The 21839-nt window shown below is 51.7% G+C and overlaps 1 protein-coding gene across 1 annotated transcript in view; it reads left to right on the top strand.

Moving 5' to 3' along the window:
* Positions 1 to 17134, top strand: part of Klhl3 (kelch like family member 3) — a 104654-nt gene extending 87520 nt beyond the window's left edge. The window contains exons 9-14 of the mRNA XM_051194542.1: positions 5590 to 5707; positions 6027 to 6224; positions 8044 to 8145; positions 11602 to 11730; positions 14927 to 15067; positions 16935 to 17134. Of these exons, the coding sequence (XP_051050499.1) occupies positions 5590 to 5707; positions 6027 to 6224; positions 8044 to 8145; positions 11602 to 11730; positions 14927 to 15067; positions 16935 to 17134 (888 nt within the window). The remainder of the gene's footprint in view (positions 1 to 5589; positions 5708 to 6026; positions 6225 to 8043; positions 8146 to 11601; positions 11731 to 14926; positions 15068 to 16934) is intronic.
* The last annotated feature ends 4705 nt before the right edge of the window (positions 17135 to 21839 follow it).

Here is a 21839-nt window from a genome sequence, read left to right on the forward strand (position 1 = left end):
TGGGCTGGTACCCAAGCTGAGCACTCAGAGTAAATGTAAACTGTGGAGCTCCTGTCTGGACACCGCCCCCACTCCCTGATGGCAACTCGGGGGTGGGGTGGCATGGGGTGGGTACTTTGAATCTTGCTTCTTCTTGTGTCATTGTCCTTGCTATACAAGGCATCCACGGTGACACAGGATACCGCTCACATAACAGTTGCTAGGCAGACTCCCCGTGTTTTAGGCTGAGCGTTGTCCTTTTTTCTGTCCTTATAATGGGGCTGGACGCTTGTGGAGAACACTGAAGGTCAGCAGGGTTGAGTGATTCGCCCAGGGCTTTCCTGTCCATGGCAGCGCGAGGGATAGGAGTCCCTGCAGTGCTAACAGCAGCGGACCTCGGAACTGAGCAAAGGTGCCTAGCGCTGGAAGTGCTCTCTAGTTGCTACTCAGAATTTCCACAATCCCGATCATTCCTGTTTTGGAGATAGGGAAACCGGCTCTCAGGACCTGTCACTGATCCTATGGACTACGAATCGTCTGTTTGCATATTCCTTGCAGGCTCAGCAGAACAAATATTAACCATTTGCAGTTTCTGTGGGCAGGTGTCCCAGGGTGGCTTAGCTGGATTGTGTTGGTTCTAGCTAGAGGTCATGGTGACAGACATCCAAAGCCTGGTCTGGGGGAAGACTTCACTCACACAGCCGCTGGCGGACTTTGGTTTCCCACCTCACAGGCCCCAGTGCAGGGTAGCTTGCTTCTCCCGTGAGAGACTCTGCCACATAAAAGTGAGGGGCACACTCCAGACAGAGGCGTCGGCCTTGCTGTAACCTCATCGCTGTAACCACCCCTTTCTTGCTATTTTCTTTGATAGACACAAATCACGAAGGTAGCACACACACCAAGGGCGGGCCACGAGGAGGGTCAGAAGGTGTCTGCCCTTCTTTGAAGTTCAGCGGCGGCATGGTTGGGCTGAGATTTAAGCTGAGCGGGTGTAGCTCTGAACTGCTTTGTGGCATAGCCTCTAAACTCCACAGTCTTAGTCCTCTGTGGGAGGACTCCTGAATCCCGCCCTCCAGGAAGTCCCTCTGAGAAGGAGAGAGAATTTGCAAATAGCAAGGAAGCAGAGGGAGAGGAGGTCCTCTGGCTCCTTGGAGAAACTCCAAGGACAGATTGGTTTGGTTTGTCAGAACTTCCGCTCAGATAGGCTTTCTGGAGAAATGGAGTGATGGAGAGAGATGTGTACTCTCCTTAGCATGACTCTGTCTGCTAGTGAAGCCCTTTCCCTGAAAGGACTAGAACCCCTTGAGATAGCTGTGGAGGGTAACAACAGTGTGTCCTCGGCTGGGGACAGTTGGTCTTCCTGACACATTCCAGCAGGAACAGCCAATAGCTTGGTTTTGGCTCCCATACCTTTGGCACCCAGCATGCTCCCTGAGGCTGGGTTGCTATGGACAACCAGAAGCTGTCTCTCAGTTTCAGAGCCTGCCTGCATTGCCCGGCTCTACAGATGGCAGCAGGAAAAAGAAATCAGGCTCTAGGAGGGTGCAAAGGAGACCGCTGGAAATGTATCGATGCTTTCCCGTGATTCTAGCTCAGTGTGTGCCTCTCTCCACCCCTTTGGAAATGATGCAAAAAGCCATCTGGGATGGACAAGGGCAGCCCGATCCCGAATTGGACCATCTGGCTTTCAGATAGAAATGTTAGAAGCAGAGGCTGCTGGCAGGTGGGTTAGGGTGACCTCACACCTCGCCCACGTCCCTTGACTGGCACTGCCTGTCTTCCATGTTATCCCATTCCCCACCAAACACCCTGGGATTCTGAGAAGAATCATCACCATGATCCCTGGGGTTCATAGACCTCACTTTCTCATTCAAGGCTCACGCATATCATACACACACACACACACACACACACACACACACATTTCATATATATACACATATTTCATATATATCTATATATATTTTTTTCAAGACAGAGTTCTCTGTGTAGCAACTCTAGCTGTCCTGGAATTCACTTTGTAGACCAGGCCAGCCTCGAATGCACTGCCTCAGCCTCCCAAGTGCTAGCATTAAAGGTGTGCTCCACCACACCTGGCATTCTCTATATTTTCAATTTTCTCTTTCAGCAAAGTCTTTAAGCATCAATAACAATGCCAAGTGTTTGCCTGTTAACACCGCTTGCTATTCCCTAAGCCTTGTAACAAGCGCATCATATCACTGAAGCCTACAGACAGTGTGAGAAACACCCCGGTTCTCAGATCATGTAGGTGCTGAGCCAAGATGTGTCTGACCCCAGTGCCCACTGACTCCCTCTCTTTGGGCCCCACGCTCATGCTGTCTGATTGTCAGACCCCTATTGTTTCTGCATCTTGCCGTCAGCTCTTGCCAGGGGCTCCTGTTGCTTAGGAACCTGCATGGACCAGTCTTCTACTCTACTGGACACACTTCCTTCGGATGAATTTTTTGGTGTTAGCCCTGCGGCCCCACGCACCAGGGTAAGAGAGACTCGCTTCCTGCCCTGGCCCGAGGGACCGACTGGCTGGCCTGCCTTCTGCCCAGCTCACCTGTCATGGAAGAGAGTTTGGACACACTCTACTCTTACCCATGAAGAAAGTGCACAGCCCAGGTAGTTGCTCTGACCTGAGTGGACACCTGCTGTGGCCAGGGTCAGAGTGTTGATCCACACATGGGCCAGAGAGGTTGGCCCTGCTTACCAGTTGCTCTAGTAATTCATTCCTATTGCTCTTCTCCTGGAAGCAGAGTTGATCTGCCTGTTTTAAAACTTGCTATGCTGGCAGTTCCCATTCTAAGAAACCAGGCTAAGGAATCTCACTAACATAAATGGCCATTTGAACTTCCATAATGGAGTGTTCTCCTTGGGAGGTGCCTAATAACCATCCTTGCCGTGGTGGAGTTCAGCTTGCCCGTACTCCGTCAACCAGAAATTTCCAGTGAGGGGACAGAGAGATGGCTCAGAGGTTAAGAGCACTGACTGCTCTTCCAGAGGTCCTGAGTTCAATTCCCAGAAACCACATAGTGGCTCACAACTATTCATAATGAGATCTGGTGCCCTCTGCTGGCCTGCAGGCATACATGCAGACAGAAGACAGGGAGAGGGAGAGAGAGGAGAGAGGGAGGGAAAGAGGGAGGGAGGAATGGAGAGAGAGGGAGAGAGAGGGAGAGAGAGGAGGGAAGGAGGGAAGGAGGGAGGGAGGGAGGGAGGGAAGGAGGGAGCTCCAGTGAGCAGACTACAGCTCTCAGGACAGTATGATTGAGACCTGGGATCAGGACCCCGGGGCACCTGCCAGGCTCTCAAGTGCACTGCAGTGTTTAGGAGGGCTTCGTGCCGCTCAGTGAGCATTATTATTATCCCAGGACCTGTTCTTCAGTTGCTTATGACCCCTGCATCCCCATCCTTACCAGGCTCACCCCAGTGGACAGGTTATCTAAAGGCAGTGATTATTGCCGGGCACAGTGGGATGGCTTTCGCAAGGCTGAGGCAGGAGGGTTGCTTGAGTCTGAGAGTTTGGGGCTAACATACTTGTGAGGCACTGAAGGCAAGTTTTAGGGAGCTTTATGGACACACGGCCTTTAGAGCTGCCCTGGAGGAGGGAGTTGGGCACTGTCTGAGGTTAGCCAAGAAGCTGATTTCATTAACATCCCCAACCCCCCGACCCCATGGTCCTGCCCATGGCTGCCATTTAAACAAGACATGGCAGGAAGAAATGTACAATCTGACTTTTCTCCGACCCCAGGCTGAGGGCTCTAAGCTCGGGCTTGCAGGAAAAGGACATAGAGACTTAGTCTGGGAGCACCGCAGTGAGACCCATGGGAGCACCTCAGTGAGGCCCGTGGGAGCACTGCAGTGAGCCCCGTGGGAGCATCTGAGTGAGCCCCGTGGGAGCACCTGAGTGAGCCCCGTGGGAGCACCTCAGTGAGGCCCGTGGGAGCACTGCAGTGAGGCCTGTGTGTCCTGGTCTGGGAGCACCACAGTGAGGCCAGGCCTGTGTATTATGGTTTGCTTTGGAAGGGATTAGAGGTCAGAAGTGACTCTCGAGCTTTGAAGATTTTGTGACCCACATTTGGGTCACAGACACCGAGCCATCCTAAAGAGCAGTGGCCAGTGATGTGGGCACTGGGGCCTGGCGTCATGCTTGATGTTGTGCAATGGTTGCAGTTTGGGCCTTTTTCTTTTCCTGAGGTTTACACTCCTGCCAGTTTACACGGTTGTTTAGATGACCCCCTCCCCAGTAACATACTGTGAGGACGCGGAAGGTGGTGTGATGATTGATGGTGTGTCATTGAGAACTCCCTCCAGGGGCGGGTCAACATGCTTCAACATGCTTCTCTCTGTCTGAGTTCTGAAGCACAGCCTTGACATCTCCCGCGCCATGTTAGAGACAGATTCTCAGATAAACCCTGGGCCTGCTGAACTGGGAACTTGGGGTAGGGCCCAGTGGTTTGTGTGAGCACTGCTAGGTGGATAAGACAGGCTTCGGGCTGTGTTCAGCCCTGTGGCTTATGTTGGCTAGCTGGAAGAAGGGCGTTGAAATGCCAGGACGGGTTAATGTTATCACGAGGGGGCAGTGTGAGTTTGCCCAGGTTTGTCAAACCATGCAGGCTATGGTTATCTTCAGCATTTTATTCTTATTCATTAATAGCATGTATAATGCTTGGGGAGTGCAGATGCCACAAGTCAGTGACCACACCCTGCAGCAAGAAATCCATGCAATTCACTATTCAAAACATACATCTAAATATTTTGTAAAACAATACCCTGGCTGGGCATTTTCTGTGCTGTTCAACTTGATGTGTCCTGCTCACAATCCACTGAACTGAGTTTTGTTGAGTCCCCAATGAAAGGCAGCATGCATGGCCAGTGTAGACATGGACTGCAGTTTCTAGAACAGAAGAGAAGCCTGGCAGCCCCCCCCCCATGTCAGGTGGGCTTGGGTTCCCCTGTCTCTTCTGCCTCCCTTCGCTGAGTGACCTCTGACCATTTACACCTGTTTTCTGAACCCATCATCTGTCAGTCACACTGACAAGCAAATGACAACACACTGTGCGTGCCTGGCTGTCTTGGCTACGGCCTTGCTTGTAGGGAGCAAAAAGTACTTTAGCATTTCTCAGAGCACTGTCCGTTAAATCACTTGATAACCACCACAAAGCTGTGTTTAAAAATTATTGTTTTTCCTTTACCACAGTAGTAGGTACCCTCTGCAGTCTAGATACTCAGAAATACTTAGGGTTAATAATATCATCCTAAAAATGCGTCCAGAATCTGTGCTTCCCACCCCAAATGTTTGTCTCGATGTAAAAACTGTATTCCCCGCTCTGTCTCGTGTGTACTGAGATTGTAGAAGGTGCTTTTGTTACCTTGGCAATATCACCCTGGGTTGGGGGTGTTTGGAACGTGTGGGCCTATTGTGGGCTGCTTGGCTGGCTTTTCTGGAATATGTATGTACCCCTTGGTGACCACGGCAGCATCTTCCAGTGTGCAACTCTGCAGACTGGCAGGCAGCATGTGGAGGGGGCCACGGATTGGCCATCCACTCAATCCACTCTGTGCGTGTTGGGCAGAGTAGTTAATGTGCATTTCTTTCTGGAGGTCATGATTGTGGTTGGTGGCCAGGCTCCTAAGGCGATCCGCAGTGTGGAGTGCTATGATTTTGAGGAGGGCCGCTGGGACCAGATAGCGGAGCTTCCCTCCAGGAGATGCAGAGCAGGTAAGCACCCCCCCACCCCCATCCCTGCTGGCCTCTGCCCCATCGAGCTCCTCCTCCAGATCCCCTCCCCTTTCCACCACAAGTTGGGGCTGCTTACTCCTACTTGTGACTTTAAGCCAATTCGGGAATTTACTCAAACCAGGTTAAGTTAGAGAAACAAACAGGAGAAGAAATCAGAGCCCCATAGCTCCTCGCAGACAGCTAAAGTTGGAGGGGGGCGAGTCAGCCGCAATGCCCGCCTTGCTTCCCTGATGCTGCTCATCCACTTGGGCAGGCAGCCGCCTTCCCAACTCTCATGCTGTGTTTCCCTCTGTCTCAGGTGTGGTGTTCATGGCTGGCCACGTTTACGCCGTGGGCGGGTTTAACGGCTCTCTGCGGGTGCGGACCGTGGATGTGTACGATGGTGTGAAGGACCAGTGGACGTCCATCGCCAGCATGCAGGAGCGCCGGAGCACGCTAGGTGCCGCTGTGCTCAATGACCTCCTCTATGCGGTTGGGGGCTTCGACGGCAGTACCGGTAGGTCCGGGTTGGGAGGGGGTGTTGCGCAGGTTGTTGGGCTAGCTTCCTGCATTTGTAGCGATGCCGCCCCAGGAATGAACCCATCGGAACTAGTGAGCTCTCCCGCACCGTCAGGAAACACCAAAGTAACCCTTAACACGTGGGAAAGGTGTCTGTCGACTTGCAGTTGTGCAGGTTCAAGTCCACAGGCCGGTGTGGACCTGTGGTGAGGTAGTTCCTTCCTCTTGGCACAGTGTGGCTACATGACACCGCCGCGTCACTAGCCAGGAAGCAGCAGGAAGAGGAAAGACCGCGATCTTAATCCACTCAAGAGTCACAAGGGCTAAGGACCCTTCCCCAAAAGTCCCACCACTTCAAGCCTTCCGCGTCAATGTGGACCTCTAGGGCATTCAGGATCCAGACTCCTAAGTGCTGTCTGTCCTCATCAAGCCTTCTTATGCACCGAGGCCATAGCTGCTCTGTGATGTCATGGGTTCTGAGCCGGTCCCATGCTCAGAAGGGCCTAGCAGCCTGTTTCCTCAGGATCAGACAGAGAAAGGGGGTGTGCCCTGCTGGGACGGTTTCAGGAATCTAGATAGAGTACCCTACCGAGCTGCAGAAGGGACCGTACCTGGCTCAGAGCAGGCACCGTTCCCTGATTGGCCATTGTCCTTTGTGTCGCCCCACAGAGCTACAGCACCACTCATGGGCACCTCACTCCCACATTTTACCTCACTTCAAAATTAGTCTGCAGAGAACACTGGTCACTGTTCCGCAGGGCTCAGGTCCATTCCCATGGATCCAAGCATGTGTAACTGTGCTGCAGGGCATCTGACGCCCTCTCCTGGCCTCCATGAACACTGCACATATGTGATACACAGGCAAACATGTAGGCAAAACACCCTTACACACAAAAAATAATTAAAACGTTTCAGTTTGAACTGTCAGCGGGTGGTGACTCTGGAGAGACGGTGTCACCTGTACCCATGCTTTCAGGTGGATGACTGAAGATGTCAACTCAAACTGCAGTGACTGTCTCTGGGCCTGTGGCGGGGCGGGGCGGGGCGGGGCAGGGCGGGGCAGGGGTGGGGGGAAGCTGAGTTTATTATTTATTGACTGCCTCTCTGAAGGCTCTTCAGTGATAGTGATCTAGTGACGGCGCTGATGAGTCTTTCAGCAGGACTTGCTTTTGCTGAGGAGAAAGCCTGGCTTACAGTGCCGGTGCAGGGGGTTTTGTTGTAATCCAGAGAGGAAACACAGAGTCCAGAGGCCACTGTTCCCAGCTCAGTGTGACTGCACACAGATGCTAGGGCCATGTTCTTTAAGATTCCATGTTCCCCATGGTGACATTACAGCGGTCACAACTCCAGTAGGACATTTGTGTCCCTGGTAGCAAGAAGGGGCCACCCTATGTCAGACATGAGAAGGCCATTCCAGAAGTTCCCATCAGATTTCTGCTCAGGCCTCAGTGACGCCTATCCGCAGTGGATCCTAGGAGGTACACCTTTAGCCATCCAGCTTGCAAAGTAGAAGAAGAGATGGGAAAAGATGGTGTTTGCGAGGCATCCTCGGGTATTTGCTTGGGGTCGAGTGTTCCATTCTGCAAGTCTAATGGTTTATATTTATAGTGCACCAATTTCCTTGTATGCCATATCCTGGTGGCCAGTGATCACCTTATATAGTCTAAGGAGTTACCATGGCCACAAGCTAGGCAGAGGTGTTCCAAGCTGGATATAGAGTTTGTGGTCCTGGCTTGGCCTCTTCCTGGCCTTACTGTTGCTCACACAGCAGCGTGAGGCCCCTGGCTAAAGGAAGCTAATGATTCTCTTTTCCCTAGGCCTGGCGTCAGTAGAAGCCTACAGCTACAAGACCAATGAGTGGTTCTTCGTGGCCCCAATGAACACGCGGAGGAGCAGTGTGGGCGTGGGTGTCGTGGAGGGTAAGGAGGCAGCAGAGGGCGTGGCCGGTCCTGCCCTAGCCTGTGGGTCTCGTCCTGAGTCTAACACTGCCTGATGCCCCATCTATTATGGCTCCAACTTCAGGGCACTGGTCTGAGTTCAGTGTCACTGTCTCTAGTTAACAGACAAGGAGGGCCAAGTCTCAGAGGGCAAGCTCCCGAGCCAAGGCTAAGAGCAGCTTCAGCAGGTTAGGAGAGAAAGCAGAGACAGGGGAGTGGCGTCTGTCCCCTGGCCACCTGTCAATTTCTCTGCTAACAGTGGAGGCTGGGAAGGAAGCGGAGAGCCCAGAGTCAACGCAGACTCTCTGGTATGTGGCAGCAACGGTCTGAGTTAAATGTGCCTGCTAAGTCTCTGCTCTGTTGTACGCTAACAGGGCAGTGGGAACGGCAGCCTCTTTTTGTTCAGGTCTAACCCGCCTCGGGTCCCAGGATAGGTTTGGTGTGGGGTGTGGCTGAGCAGGAGGGAGTTGTGAGGTCACAGGCCTGGCCAGACAGTACTCAGAAATTTGTAAAACATCTCTCTCCTACTTATTCTCGCAAGCCCTCTGGAGGAACATAGGTAGGACTCCGGTGGCTGTCTTCCTACTGGGGAAACTGTCCTGAAGAGCAAACGAAGTACTTGTGTTATGATAGTAAGTAGCAGAGTGGTCCTCTGCCCAGGTCTTCTGAGTCCTAATCTAGATTAGGAAACCATTCTCAAAGGCCGATAGGTAGGTGCCAGTGTGTGAGCTCAGTACCAGTGCGGAGAGTCTGAGTTGAACTAAATGTTAGAGATGATGGGCCAGTTGTGATTAGTCTGCACTGATGTCTACTCATCCAGATGTCTGCATGGATGCTTTGTGTGTACCAGTGAGAGCATACACATGTACACACACACACACACACACACACACACACACACACACACACACACGAGCCTAGCATACAGTGAGATGGTGTTTTAGTTTGTTTTCTGTTGCTATGCTAAACCCCAGACCAAAAGCATCTTGGGGAAGAAAGGATTTATTTGGCTTATAGGTCACAGTTCATCGTCAAGGAAAGCCAAAGCCAGAACACAAGGCAAGAACTGAGGCCTGGGAGGGGCTGCTGCTTACTGGCTTGCTCTCCATGGCTCGCTCAGCCTGCCTTATACACAACCTTCCTGGGGATGGCACTACCCACAGTGGGCTGGGCCCCCTTGCCTCAATTTACAATCAAGAAAATGATCCACAGACATGCCTACAGGCCAATCCTTCAGCTGAGGGTCCCTCTTCCCTGGTGACTCTAGTCTGTGTCAAGGTGGCAAAAACCAAGCGGCTTCAAGGGTTGCCATCTCTTTATCTCAGCATTTGTCAGCCTGGGCCACTGTTACTAGCTTGAAATTTTCACCTAACGGCAGAGTATCCCAGTGTCTTTGAACACATCTCAGTGAGGCCACCAGGACAAACTGTTTCTCAGCGTCTCATCCTCTTGCTGGGACAGAAACTGGGTCGTCAGCCAGAGCCAAGAGCTTTGAACAGCAGCCTTCTCCCCCCCCTCCCCACCCCATTCCTTAGCCAGGGACATCAAACAATACGCCAGGGGTTAAAAATAGCAGGTTCCCTGGAATGCACTCCAGGAGAGACCTTGAGTGTCTGTTCGCTTTAGCCGATGCGAGGTTGACGGGGTTCGAGGAGCTGCCCTGATGGCAGAGACAAGGACTCTGACTGGTGTGCATGCTTGAAGAAGTACAGTCAAAGAGCCTGCCCTGCAGGTGAGGAGAGCTTCCCTCGCCTGGCCTGCTCCTAAAGCTCTAGTGCCTCAGGGCAGCAGAAAGTGTCCTCTACAAGTGTGGGGGAGGGACCCGAGAAGACTGCGCTTCACAGTGCTGTGCAGTCAGCTTTCTGCCCTGGTTCATCATCTCACTACCGAGTTTATGCTGTCTGAATGACCCTTAAGAACTGCAGGATAATTTGCTACTTGTCCCCCCCCCCCCCCGAAGAATCACCTACAAGGACAATGCTCAGTGTGGGCTGAAGGAGTGTAGACAGACGCCCTCTACTGAATGGAGGGTGGGCTGCCTGAGCTGGCACAGTGCCAGCGGCCATCCGAACCAGTGCGCTATGCCGGCCCAGTGACAGCGGCCTGGGACCGTGCAGCCAGAGTGCTATGCAGCACAGTGTCAGCGGCCCGGATTCTGGAGGGGTTACCAGGTGGATTTCTTTGCCAACTCTAACTTTGTGAGGTCTTTTTGGGAAATGTCAGTTGAAAAGATTCAGAGAAAAACAGTTCCGCAATAGTAGGATGCTGGGTCAGTAGTCCTGATGGGCACAGCGTTGTTTGGGCCTGAGAAGCGAACAATGTAATCATGGATTTCTACATTTTAGTTGTGCCCTTCATATTAGGGACTCACATATCGGCCCCCAGATCCTTGAGGAAGTAACTCTGCCAAAGAGATTTGCCCATGTCTGTGCTTATTTGGCCTGAAGCTAGTGTCACTTTAGCCTGCTGCTAGCTAGTGTCATGGAGTCCTGTAGATTTGATGTCCATAGGCAAAGTGGGGCTTCTTTCCCTGTCCCCGCAGAAGGGACTGTCCTACCGTAGTATCTAAGACTATAAATGTTAAGCCCCAAACGTTTGAATCTTTTCTCTCACGTAGGTCAGATTTACCCCTTCCCATTTGCACCTCATTCCCAGCCTCTAGCCCCCGTTGGGAATGACTCTCCCACAGGAGCTTATAAAGACAGTTGGTAAGAGCTGGAGAGATGGCTCAGTAGTTAAGAGCACTGGCTGATGTCCCAGAGGACCCAGGTTTAATTCTCAGCACCCACATGGCAGCTTACACCTGCTTGTGACTCCCGTTCCAGGGGACCTGGCACCCCTCACACAGACAAACATGCAGGTAGAACTCCAATACACACAAAAATGCAAAGACAAATAGTTGATAATGCTTCAGGGTTCTGATATAGCTCAGAGAACAAAGGCGATCTGTAGAAAAATTTCTGCTGCCTCACCCGGGATGAACACAGAACTGTTCTTTGAGCTGCTCTACCAGCCAGGGTTTGGGAGGTGTGATTGGGGACAGGCTTGGGTTCTCAGTAAAGAATATTCCTCCAGGCTCTTCCAACTCATCACTGTGAGCCTAGAGCCAGAGAGTTGGGTGTGTGATTACAGCTGAGAGCTTTGCAGCTTCCTAGCTCTCCAAGCAGGACAGCTCTGAACCTCAGCGATGCCAGCCGAGTGTTCTGTGCTAGGTCCCTGGTTCCCTTTCAGAAAGAGCTTCAGCATCGCTTGAGGGTAGACCATGCTTTCAGGGCAGATGGAAAGTGGAAGGGAGATATGCCCTGTGTTTGGAGAATAAGCTGGGCCGCCCAGAACCCTGCCTGAATGAGGCAAAGATGCCTCAGCGGGTTAACTAGGAGCTTCGGCGGAGCAGCTACTCCACGTGAATGACCCCCTTCGTGGCCTTGTCTGTTCCAGGGAAGCTGTATGCTGTTGGGGGCTATGATGGGGCTTCCAGGCAGTGCCTGAGCACCGTGGAGCAGTACAACCCAGCCACCAACGAGTGGACATACGTGGCAGACATGAGCACTCGACGCAGTGGCGCTGGTACGTGAGAGCCTGGGACACAGGAGGACACTGGGGTACACGCTGTATCCTCCTTCTTTGTGGCTGAGGCCAGAGACAAGCGGCGGAACTGTGCATTATTTCCCCTCCCCGCTTCCTTTTGTTGTGAGTAATGCCACCACCACCCCTACGGCTATGCTCACACAAGGACCGGCCTTTCCCAGGGACTCCGTGCTCAGCACGGAAGGGTTGTTGTCTTCTTTGTCTTTCTATTACGACTGTTTTTGTTTACTTTGGACAACTGCTGTGGGGCCAGTCAGGCCTCAAGCCCAGGCCACACCGCACTGGGGCCTCCCTGCTGTTAGCATGTGGGTCCTCATCCCTGGAAAGTACGGGGCCACCGTGTGTCAGGTGCTGCCACGATACAAATATTCTCCCTTCCTTCCTCTGAGTCTCACTCGGTAGCCCAGGCTGACCTCAAACTTAGAACCTCCCGCTTCAGCCTCCCCATGCTGGGATTACGGCTGTGCCTGACTGATGTCTCCACCCACTTACTCCTCCATCAGCCCCAAAAGGCTCACTGATACTGATTTGACCTCAGAGGAATCACTTTGTCCAAGGTTATAGAACAGAAACCTGCAGAGCCAGAATTCTCTCTCCAGGATAAAGCTTTTTAGTGCTCTAACAATGAGCCTCGTCCCTGTGAGGGAGGACGGTGCTGCCGCCCAGTTTGCCCGCCTGAGGCTGGTGTCTTCGAGTTAAAATCCAGCACCGTAGTGTTTACGGCTGGAGATAAGTCTGGGTCCCTTATCCACACTTCCCCTTTGTTCCTCTGGAACATGGGGAGAAAATGACCTCCAAAATGGCTTTCTATGCTGCGGTCTGTGGGAGTCCAGGCGCTCAGGAGCTGCCCCTCTCCTTTGTCTATTCTCTCTCAGGGGTCCGTGTCTAGGGGAGCAAGCGGGAGCTTTGGCCACCATTCCTGGGCTCCTGGTGACTGACCGCTCTGGTTCTCAGTTTGGGGCTGGTGGGAAGGCCGCATGATTCCTGAGACGAGGAACCACACACTCTCCACAGAGTTACATGTGTTCATTTTTTTTCTCCTCTCTTCCCATCTACTTTTGGAGGCTGGATTATGACATCACACATACCCACATTCTTAGCGTTTTATAAAAATTAGGCTTATTTTAATATTTTTTTATGGAAAAGTTTTGTATACCCATTGATGGATCACGATGTAGAAAGCCTGCATGATTCCATTTCAGAAGTGTGTGTTAGGAGTTCCGTTGCGGAGCTGTCTCTGCTAACCCTGACAGCTTGGCTCCACATGGATTCCTTGAAGTCAAGAAACCTGAGCTTCGGAGCTGAGTGTGCTCGACCTCATCATGCCAACTTGGGAAGCCCCTCCCCCATCTTTGGTATTTAATACTTCAGCTGTGCAATGCATGGGCTGCCCACATTCTCAAAGGACCAGTTCCATTCATAAATATTCCCCCTTCCTCATCACTTAGTAATTATACCTTCTAGCACCTTCTCTGAACCTCTTAAAAATTCCTATGGTGTCTTGGGACATGACAGCGAGTGCTAAAGGCCAGACACGGTGCCCTGACGCAGCCCACGGCGATGCCAACGACAGCCCTAGTGCATCACGGCAACCCAGCTGACGCCTTTCCCCCACCAGTTGCCCAGAAGGTGGTTGGGATGGCTGTCACCTGGCCCATCCTTGGCTGGAGGCCCTAGATGATGCCCTTAACTGCTGCTTATGTTTCTGAGAGGTCTAAAGGCCTTGGCTTGGGAATGAGGTTTTTGTTCAGATTACTCTGAAACCCGTCCTTGTATTCCTTTCTCCAAAGCTTCACTCTGCTTAGAGTTGGCGTTGTCATCTCTAGAGCTGAGGGCCTATGTGCTTGTCATGTGGATGCTTTTGAGAGCCACGGACCTAGAGCCCAGTGTGGCTCTTACACGGATGCCCCTGAGCAGGCTGCCAAGGGATGAGGGCTGTGGGTTGCCAGGACATGCCTGGCCAGCACGAGCAGAGGGATGGATGGACATGGTGGTGGAATAGAGGTCATCTCAGGATCCTGGAGTTGTCAGCGCCTGCTGACCCTGGAGGAAGGGAAGGTAAAGCAGCATGGAGCCTACTGGTTTTCTGAGTCCGGCATCCCGACACCAGCCTTTGCTGGCTCAGCAGCACCACCTGCTGCTAGTTTAGGGGAACTGCTAGGAACCACCGGCTAACCTGGCTGGATTTTTCATGTTGTCACTTAGATGGTAGCAGCAGCAGATGCAGCAGCCTCTAGAACAGGCCAGGGCAAGACATAAGCAGTTCTCGACCTCATGAAGTCTATGCCTCCAGATCCAGCCCCTGGACCCACAACCTGACCCCACATGCTATTCGCCAAGACACTTTTTGGGGGTTTCTGACCAGTGTCTCTGGGATTAAGGCCCTATCTTCGCAGAAAGTTCCCAGCAGAAGGGTGCAGTCTGACCACAGAAGGCAGCAGTCCATGGGCCACTGAATGATTCCAGTCCCCCCTTCCCTCCACGGATGGGAGGGACATTAGAGAGGCGGTGTCCCAGCTTCCAGGCCAGTTGCTCTCTCTAGGTGACCCTGTCCTCCTTCATGCCTGTATCTCCTTGTCTCATAGCAATGGACTGCTCATCCTGGGCAGCTCCTCCCCTGGAGATGTCTGATGCCTTCTGCCATCAAGGAGAAGAAGGGCGGAAGGAACAGGCGGGCAGGGATGTCTCCCCAACTGTGACCTCAGTCCCTCTGCTCTGTGGCTCTTTACTCAATGGATGCAAGGCTAAACAGTAAGACGTTAAAGGAAAGCAAGGCGTCGTGGAAAGGCAAAGGGGAATCAGCCTGCACTGTGTCCCAGAATCTTATTTCCCACGCAATAGACTGGTGTCGTACTGTTGAGAATTAGCCACTTTCCACATTTTAGTGGATCCTTTAGTCACCCCTATGTATACGTACACACTTACATATTTACATTTTAAAAGCAGAAATGGGGCCGTGTTGGCTTTGGATCTCCGTGTTTCCAGGCCGCCTTTCTTACCAGGGAGGGTATCATCATGTTTATTTTATAGATTGGGAGACTGAGATCCAGGGAGACAGAACTTGCTCCCTGAGTCACCCTGCTGGTGATAGCTGTCCAAGGCTGGTCACCAGGACTCTTGGCTTCCTGTTCTTCCAGCAGGACCTGGGGCTGGGACACTGTGCTTTGCTTTTCAGGGGTTGGGGTGCTCAGCGGACAGCTGTATGCCACGGGGGGACACGACGGACCCTTGGTGAGGAAGAGTGTTGAGGTTTATGACCCTGGGACAAACACCTGGAAGCAGGTGGCAGACATGAACATGTGTCGGCGGAATGCAGGTACCGTGACCACGCCCCCTCCCAGATACCATGACCACGCCCCCTCTCAGAGCTAGGCACCCTGACCACGCCCCCTCTCAGGGCCATGGTGCTTCTCTCCCTGGAGGTGACTGTCCTGAGTGACAGGAAAGGGGCAGGGTTGCCAGAGTATGGATCTGAGCCTGTGTTCTGAGGCTCAGCGTTAGGGGAAGGGAGAAAGAACCTGGACCCCAAAAGCTGGCCACGGGACACCCCCACCCCAGACTCTGAGTCCCTTCTCACTGTGGAGGTTGATGCCTAGGTTCACCTGTGGTCCTGCGGGTGGCTAGGCTGGGCCCAAGGCAGACAGGGATGCTGAATTCTTTTCTCTGCCAGTGTCAGGCTGAAAGGTCCTCGGACGCCTCACAGGGTTCAAGTTCCTCCCTTCCCAGCAGGAGAGCCAGACCCTGCCCTGTCCTCCAGTGTCTGCCTTCCTTAATCGTCTTCCTCGAGTGCCCTGTCCCCAAGTCCCTTTGCTCTTCCAGTGCTTCCCATAGGAACAGCCTGTCCCAGAGTGCTCAGGGTCACGTGTCCTGGGGCCTGCCCGCCCGGCTCTGAGTTGTGCCCTGCACAGCTGAGCTTGCTGTGTGCTGCTTAGCTCAGGGAAGGGGTAGGTTAGCTTCACCCACCTTCCCAGGCTGCCCGAGGCACAGGTGCTACCAGGGAGACTTGTGTCCTTTATTTCTCACGTTACCTGTTGGCTAAACTCACGGTGGCTGACTTGTCAGAAGTGGAAGCGTGAATGGAGGGGCGTTACCAGCTGGCTCGCTGCCCGAGCCTGCGGCAGCGAAGCTCAAAGCTCGCTGGCATTTGGCCTTTAGCCACACGAACAAGGAATTGCAGGCCCCGTAAGGCAGTCTTACGAATTAAGCTACAAACATGGGCATGTGTAAACATTCACGTGTGCACATTCCTCTAATAACATGCGGATCTTACCGTAGCGCTGTTTTAAAACTTGGTTTCCATTCTTCATCGGTGTCTGGTCCCAACACTAAATGTATCTTTACGCCTTCACGGAACAAGGCTGTGATCATAATTTACCCAGTTCATTACTGAATATTCCATTTACCCCATCTTTCCTATGCTGTGGTATTGTAAGTGATCCTTATAGTTAAGTCAATGTACACATTTAAAATTATTTCTCTAGAAGAAAAGGCCAAAAGTAGACTTTTGAGATGGAGGGATGACCTGTACATTTTGTGTACATGTATGTACATCCTATCTATCTATCTATCTATCTATCTATCTATCTATCTATCTATCTGTATATCTGTATATCTACACACACACACATATCAAACACTATCCACTAGAGTATGAGTTATAGGTCTTGAATAAAAATTGCATTTCCCTGCTCTTCTGTCCATCCTCATGAGATCTTGCCATCAAACAAACGTACTCTGAGGTAAGAATGAGAAAGGAACCCAACCTGAGTTGAATCCAGATGTGTGTGTATTCAGACGCCCGGGTTACGGGCATGGCCATTAGCAGCTTATGGGAGGCACGGGGAAATGGGAATGCAGGGGATCTTGTCTCTTCCCTAGCTCAGGCTGATGGGGAGACCTGTGGCATCTCGCTATGATGTCCCTCAGGGAGAACCGTAATGTCCGTCTGTAATGTGTTGGTGGGGAGTGCTCAGCAGGAACTTCTGTAGGATCATATAGTAATGAAAGCTCCTGGTGAGAGGCGTGGCCTTGCTAGAAAGGGGACCCTCAGAGCCCAGCATGCTCCTGCATTGAGAGGACTCAGACCCCCGAGGGAAAGGAGCCTGTGGGTGTGGCGTCCAGCTGCCCAGGGGCCCTGGCCTTTGATACACCCACTGATCCCGTGACTTCTGTTTGGTCTCCAGGGGTCTGTGCAGTGAACGGGCTCCTGTATGTGGTCGGAGGGGATGACGGATCTTGCAATCTGTCTTCAGTAGAGTACTACAACCCAGTCACCGACAAGTGGACACTGTTGCCAACCAACATGAGCACCGGGAGGAGCTATGCAGGTGAGTGGGTTCCTGCTCCAGGGACCACCACACCATGGGGGGCAGGAACAGCGTGAGGAGATGAGCTTGCTTACCTGGGGACTGAATACCTCCAGCAGGGTTACAGGTAACTGTGTCCTCACCGTGTGCCCGCGATGGACACTCATAATTAGCACTGCCCCCAGGAACCTGAACGTAGCTGCTCCTAACACTTAATGTAGTGTTCCGGGGAGTCATTTCCCACTGGCCCGAGCTGTGACTGCCTTGGCCATTCCTGGTTCACCTTGTGCCAGGCATGTAGGTGGCAGAGCGTACTTCTTACTCATTACAAGTTGGGTTGGGAAGATAAGACCTGCACAGACAGGAAACACCGGTTACTCATGTGAGGTTAACGTGGGTTGGGAATGGGGTGCGTCAATACAGAATGGCTGTAAGGACCTGTCCTCAGGAGGAGGGCTCTGTTGGGTTCTGGGTCAAAACCTCACACACACGCTGGCTTTTATTGTGTACATTTTACGTTAGGTATTTTCTTGTTGTTCTGACAAGTTCCTGAGGGGAGATACCTAAGTGTGTGTGTTGGGGGGAAAGGAGAGGTTGTCTCATGGTTTCAGGAATTTCAGTCTGCTGTCTCTTGGCTACTTAGTTTCTGGGTGGTTGTGAGGCTCAACATGTAGAGATGGTAAGGGCATCATGTGGGGTCATGGGGCTTCCAGCCTCCTGCACCTAGGCAGCAGAGGCTGGAGGGGGCAGGTCTGAGAGCCCTTCAGTGGCAATACCTCCTGTGACTCCCTCCCCTCCACCTCTGCAGGTGAGGGTGTCAGAGTCCACGAGGGCCCAAATAAAGGGATATCAGATATTTATTGGGAAGCACTCATGGATGACAAGGAAGCCGCCACAGTCTTCTGCTCTGCCCTGTGGCCCGTGGAAGCTGTGATGGGATCTCTGTCCACCACACGAGAGAACGAGAGAGGCCTCTCCTCTTTCCTTATAAGAGGTTATGTCCACACACAGAAGCCACGCCCTAGGGCAGGAATAAATCCCCATAACACTTTCCCCCTTTGTCTAAGAAGGGTCTAACCCTAATATGTATAGTAAGGAAACATCAAGTATTGTCCAAGAGGAAGAAAGGGTAGGAACATACACAAAAATAGAACTACAGTGAACAAGAACAACATAAAGCAAGAAACACAAGCATGTACTAAATGTCCAGTACTCCAAAGCCGTGCTATCCTGAGGCGCCCAAGTCCTGTACTAAAGTGTCTTGTGGGTTTGAACCCCATGTTGGGCACCAGATGCAGTCTGAATACTTTTAAGCATCCAGCCCAGTCCCACTCGACTGGTTTCTCTCTTCCGACCATGTCCCTGCAGCCACTTATAAGGTAACCACTCAGAGCCTTAATATATATTTAGTTAATTGTCTGGTCAATGGCTTAGGCTTACTGTTGGCTAGTGTTCTCTCTCTCTCCCTCTCCCTCTCTTATAAATTAACCCATTTCTAGTAATCTGTGTGTCACCATGTGGCTATGGCTTATCAGATGCCTCTGCCATCTTGCCTCTCCAGTGGCTACATGGCATCTGCCTTCTATCTCTGTTCAGATTTCCTGCCTGGCTTTATTCTGCTTAGCCGTTGGCTGAAACAGTTTTATTCATCAGCCAATAAAAGCAACATATATTCGAAGCTTGCAGAAGGACATCCCACACCATACCTCCTAGAGTTCCTAACACCTCCCACAGTATCGTGACCAGCTGGGCTCTTTCACATCCCAACTCTAGCCCCTCCCTGACCCCAGCGCAGCAGGTGCAGTGTGTGCATTGCCTCTCATCTTCTCAGTAGCCCTCAGGCTGAGTGGGACTGCATCCTTGATTTTGCAGCTGAGTTGTGGACACTGTAAGTAATCACCGCAAGTCAGCCACATCGCTAAGAAGCTTGCACCAAAGCCAGAGTTCAAGCGTAGCCATGCCCCTTCTCCCGTCCCAGCTCAGTCCGAGTAAAGGTGATGGGTGACAGGTGCACAGGCTGTTTCTTGTAGCGGATGGCGCCGGGTTCAGTGCAGTGCAGGGCCAAGAGCTGGTGCTGGCCAGAGATCCTGTGAAGGGGAGTCACAGGCCCGGCTTGCATGTGTGGCCTAAACATTTGGACATATGTGGACTGAATGTTCCTTCCCCGAGCGCACGCCACGCATGTGCCACCCATCATCCCGCGGATTTAAAAACCGTCCTCTCCTGTCGCTGTGCCTCGGCCCAGTGCGGCTCCCTCACTTTCACTTCCTGTGGGAAAGGTCAGCTCCCAGCTACCCCCACCTGTTCAGGTTTCAGGATGGGGTGATTGTGTTACGTGGCTGCCAGGGGCTCTGTGTCACCTTCTTTCCTGGCGGCGATGGCGATGCGTTTCTTTTGCTCTCCCGTCCTTTAAGCCTTTGCCAGAACAACCCTGTCCTCACGAAAACCAGCCCCTTTCCTTTCTTGGAGGCTGCAGAGGGAAGAACGTGGCATTTTGTAGGATGAGGGGGTGGGTGGGTCCCTCTGGCTCCGCTGCTGTGTTAGTGAGAAGTGGGTGGGTTGGATAGGACCCACCAGGATTGGATTTCACATACATGCTGAATACTCCAAAACCTTTCTTCACTGCCTGCCCACTCAGAACTGATGGGAGGGACACAATTGGGCCATTTTGTACTCAAACCAGCTGACCAAGTGAGTGTGTCATCTCAGAACCCAGGGAGTGGATCTGAGGTGCAAAGATTTAAGGCCGACGTGACTTAGCAGGGCATTGCTTATGATAGCATTAGAGAAATAATTAGATATTCTCTGGAATGCTTATTCAGTGGGCATATTTTTTTCTATCTTTTTAAAAATTGAAAATACATTTTTTTCCATACAATAGCTTCTGATTATGACTTCCCCTCCCCCAACACCTCCCAGCTCCTCCCCAGCCTCCTCTATTTTTAATGTCTGGAGAAAATGCTTGTGCTTGGCATGCTGGGGTAGAGGAGGACTTGAGCTGTGTGTGCCAAGTGTGCCGAGCGCTCTGGTCCTAAATCGGAGGAGGGAGTTTGAAGAGCTGTTACTTCTCCAAGTGGGTGTTGGAGTCTCAGATCTGCCACTAGCCCTGCGTCTCTGGGCTAGTCATTCAGTCTGACAGAACCTCCATTATCTCAGTTGAAAAATGGGGATAAAATTACATTGGGCCTCTGAGAGTTTTTAAGGGAACAGAACGCGACACTACACATATAGTTTGTGGCATGGTGCCTGCCTGGTGTGGTCACCTCCAGCTAACCCACTCTGATTATTATTAGAAGCCAGGAAGTGCTAACAAGGTGTTCTCCTCGAAGGGATAAAGGATTTCTCCTTTGTTTCCTTACGCATTTTCCATAATGAGATCACGGTGCTTTTCTAAGAAAAGGGCTTATCTAAAAACACCACACGAACACTTTAAGAGCCTACTTTTCCTCAAGTGTTTCTGCGGCACAGGTGAGGCTGCCAAGGCCAGGTGGTACCTCTTGGTCTGGAGTCTAGCTCTCCCGTCTAACCCTTTAGGCAGGAACGAACAGGGAATGGATGTCTTAAGCCAAATGCCTCCGATAGAGTGTCCTTCCTCTCTTTAGTTTTGTGTTTCCTTAACCTCATCTCCAGTTAGAATATTTTATAGTGATAAGAACATGTTAAAATAAATCTTCAAGCCAGGCAGTGGTGGGGTATGTTTTAACCCCAGTACTCAGGAGGCAGAGGCAGCAGATCTCTGAGTTTAAGGCCAGCCTGGTCTACAGAGTGAGTTCCAGGACAGCCAGGGCTACACAGAGAGACCCTGTCTCAAAAACCAAACCAAACCAAACCAAACAAACAAAAACAAGACAAAACAAAAAAACCCCAAACCAACCCAAAAATAAATAAATCTCTAGCAAACATGTTCACTGTGGTTACTTTTTGAGGTGGGATTTGTCGGCAGGTTCCAGACACCTGCCAGGGACTGATTTCCACCAGGAATAGGTATATGATCCCAGGGAGAAAGAGGTGAACAAGCTGCCCATCACACCACAAAACACTAGCCTTACAGTCTCATTGGCTAGGATGGGGCCACAGGGCATTTGTAAAGGTGGGCTAGCAGGCAGACTTTATCACTAGCTCATGTCTGTAGTAGAGAACAATGTGTAGGAAGGATGTTGATTTTCTCAGCCTCTGTGTCTTCCATCCTGTCCCTGTAACCCATGCAGTGGACACAGGGAAACCCCATCCCGTCCCTGTAACCCATGCAGTGGACCAGTGAAACTTGGGCAGTAAATGGATTTACAAAGTTCGGACCTGAATGTGGTTAAGTTTTTACTAAAGCGGTGACACACAGTACATGTTTGGAATGTTTATGCAATTGGGGACTGAGCACTGGATGAGGCTCTCAGTTCTATAACAACAGGCAGTGTGGGAGTGGCCAGCCAATGTGACTGAGCTCACCGAAGACCAGCATGCAGATGGCCTGTGGCAAGGGTTGCAAATTCATTTTTCCTCTTCCCATGAAGCCGGTGTACTATTCTTTCCAGTTCATTCCAGTGACTTCTGAAAGTGGAAAAGTAGACTTATATCAGCCGATACGGATTTGGAGATAGATGCCTCGGGGTTCTTAGCGAGGGGTGTGGCTGTTGTTAAACTGGGTGCTGTGGTCGGGAAGAGGAGTAGGAGCTATCTTCTGGGATGCACTGTTTGAGATCATGCTTGTGGATTCAAATGTCCCACCAGGATGTGGCTGTTGTCAGTGATAGCTCGTGACCCTTTGGGATTTCACAGGCTGTGACA

This window comes from Phodopus roborovskii, unplaced genomic scaffold (assembly GCF_943737965.1).
Source record: "Phodopus roborovskii unplaced genomic scaffold, PHOROB, whole genome shotgun sequence".
NCBI lineage: Eukaryota > Metazoa > Chordata > Mammalia > Rodentia > Cricetidae > Phodopus > Phodopus roborovskii.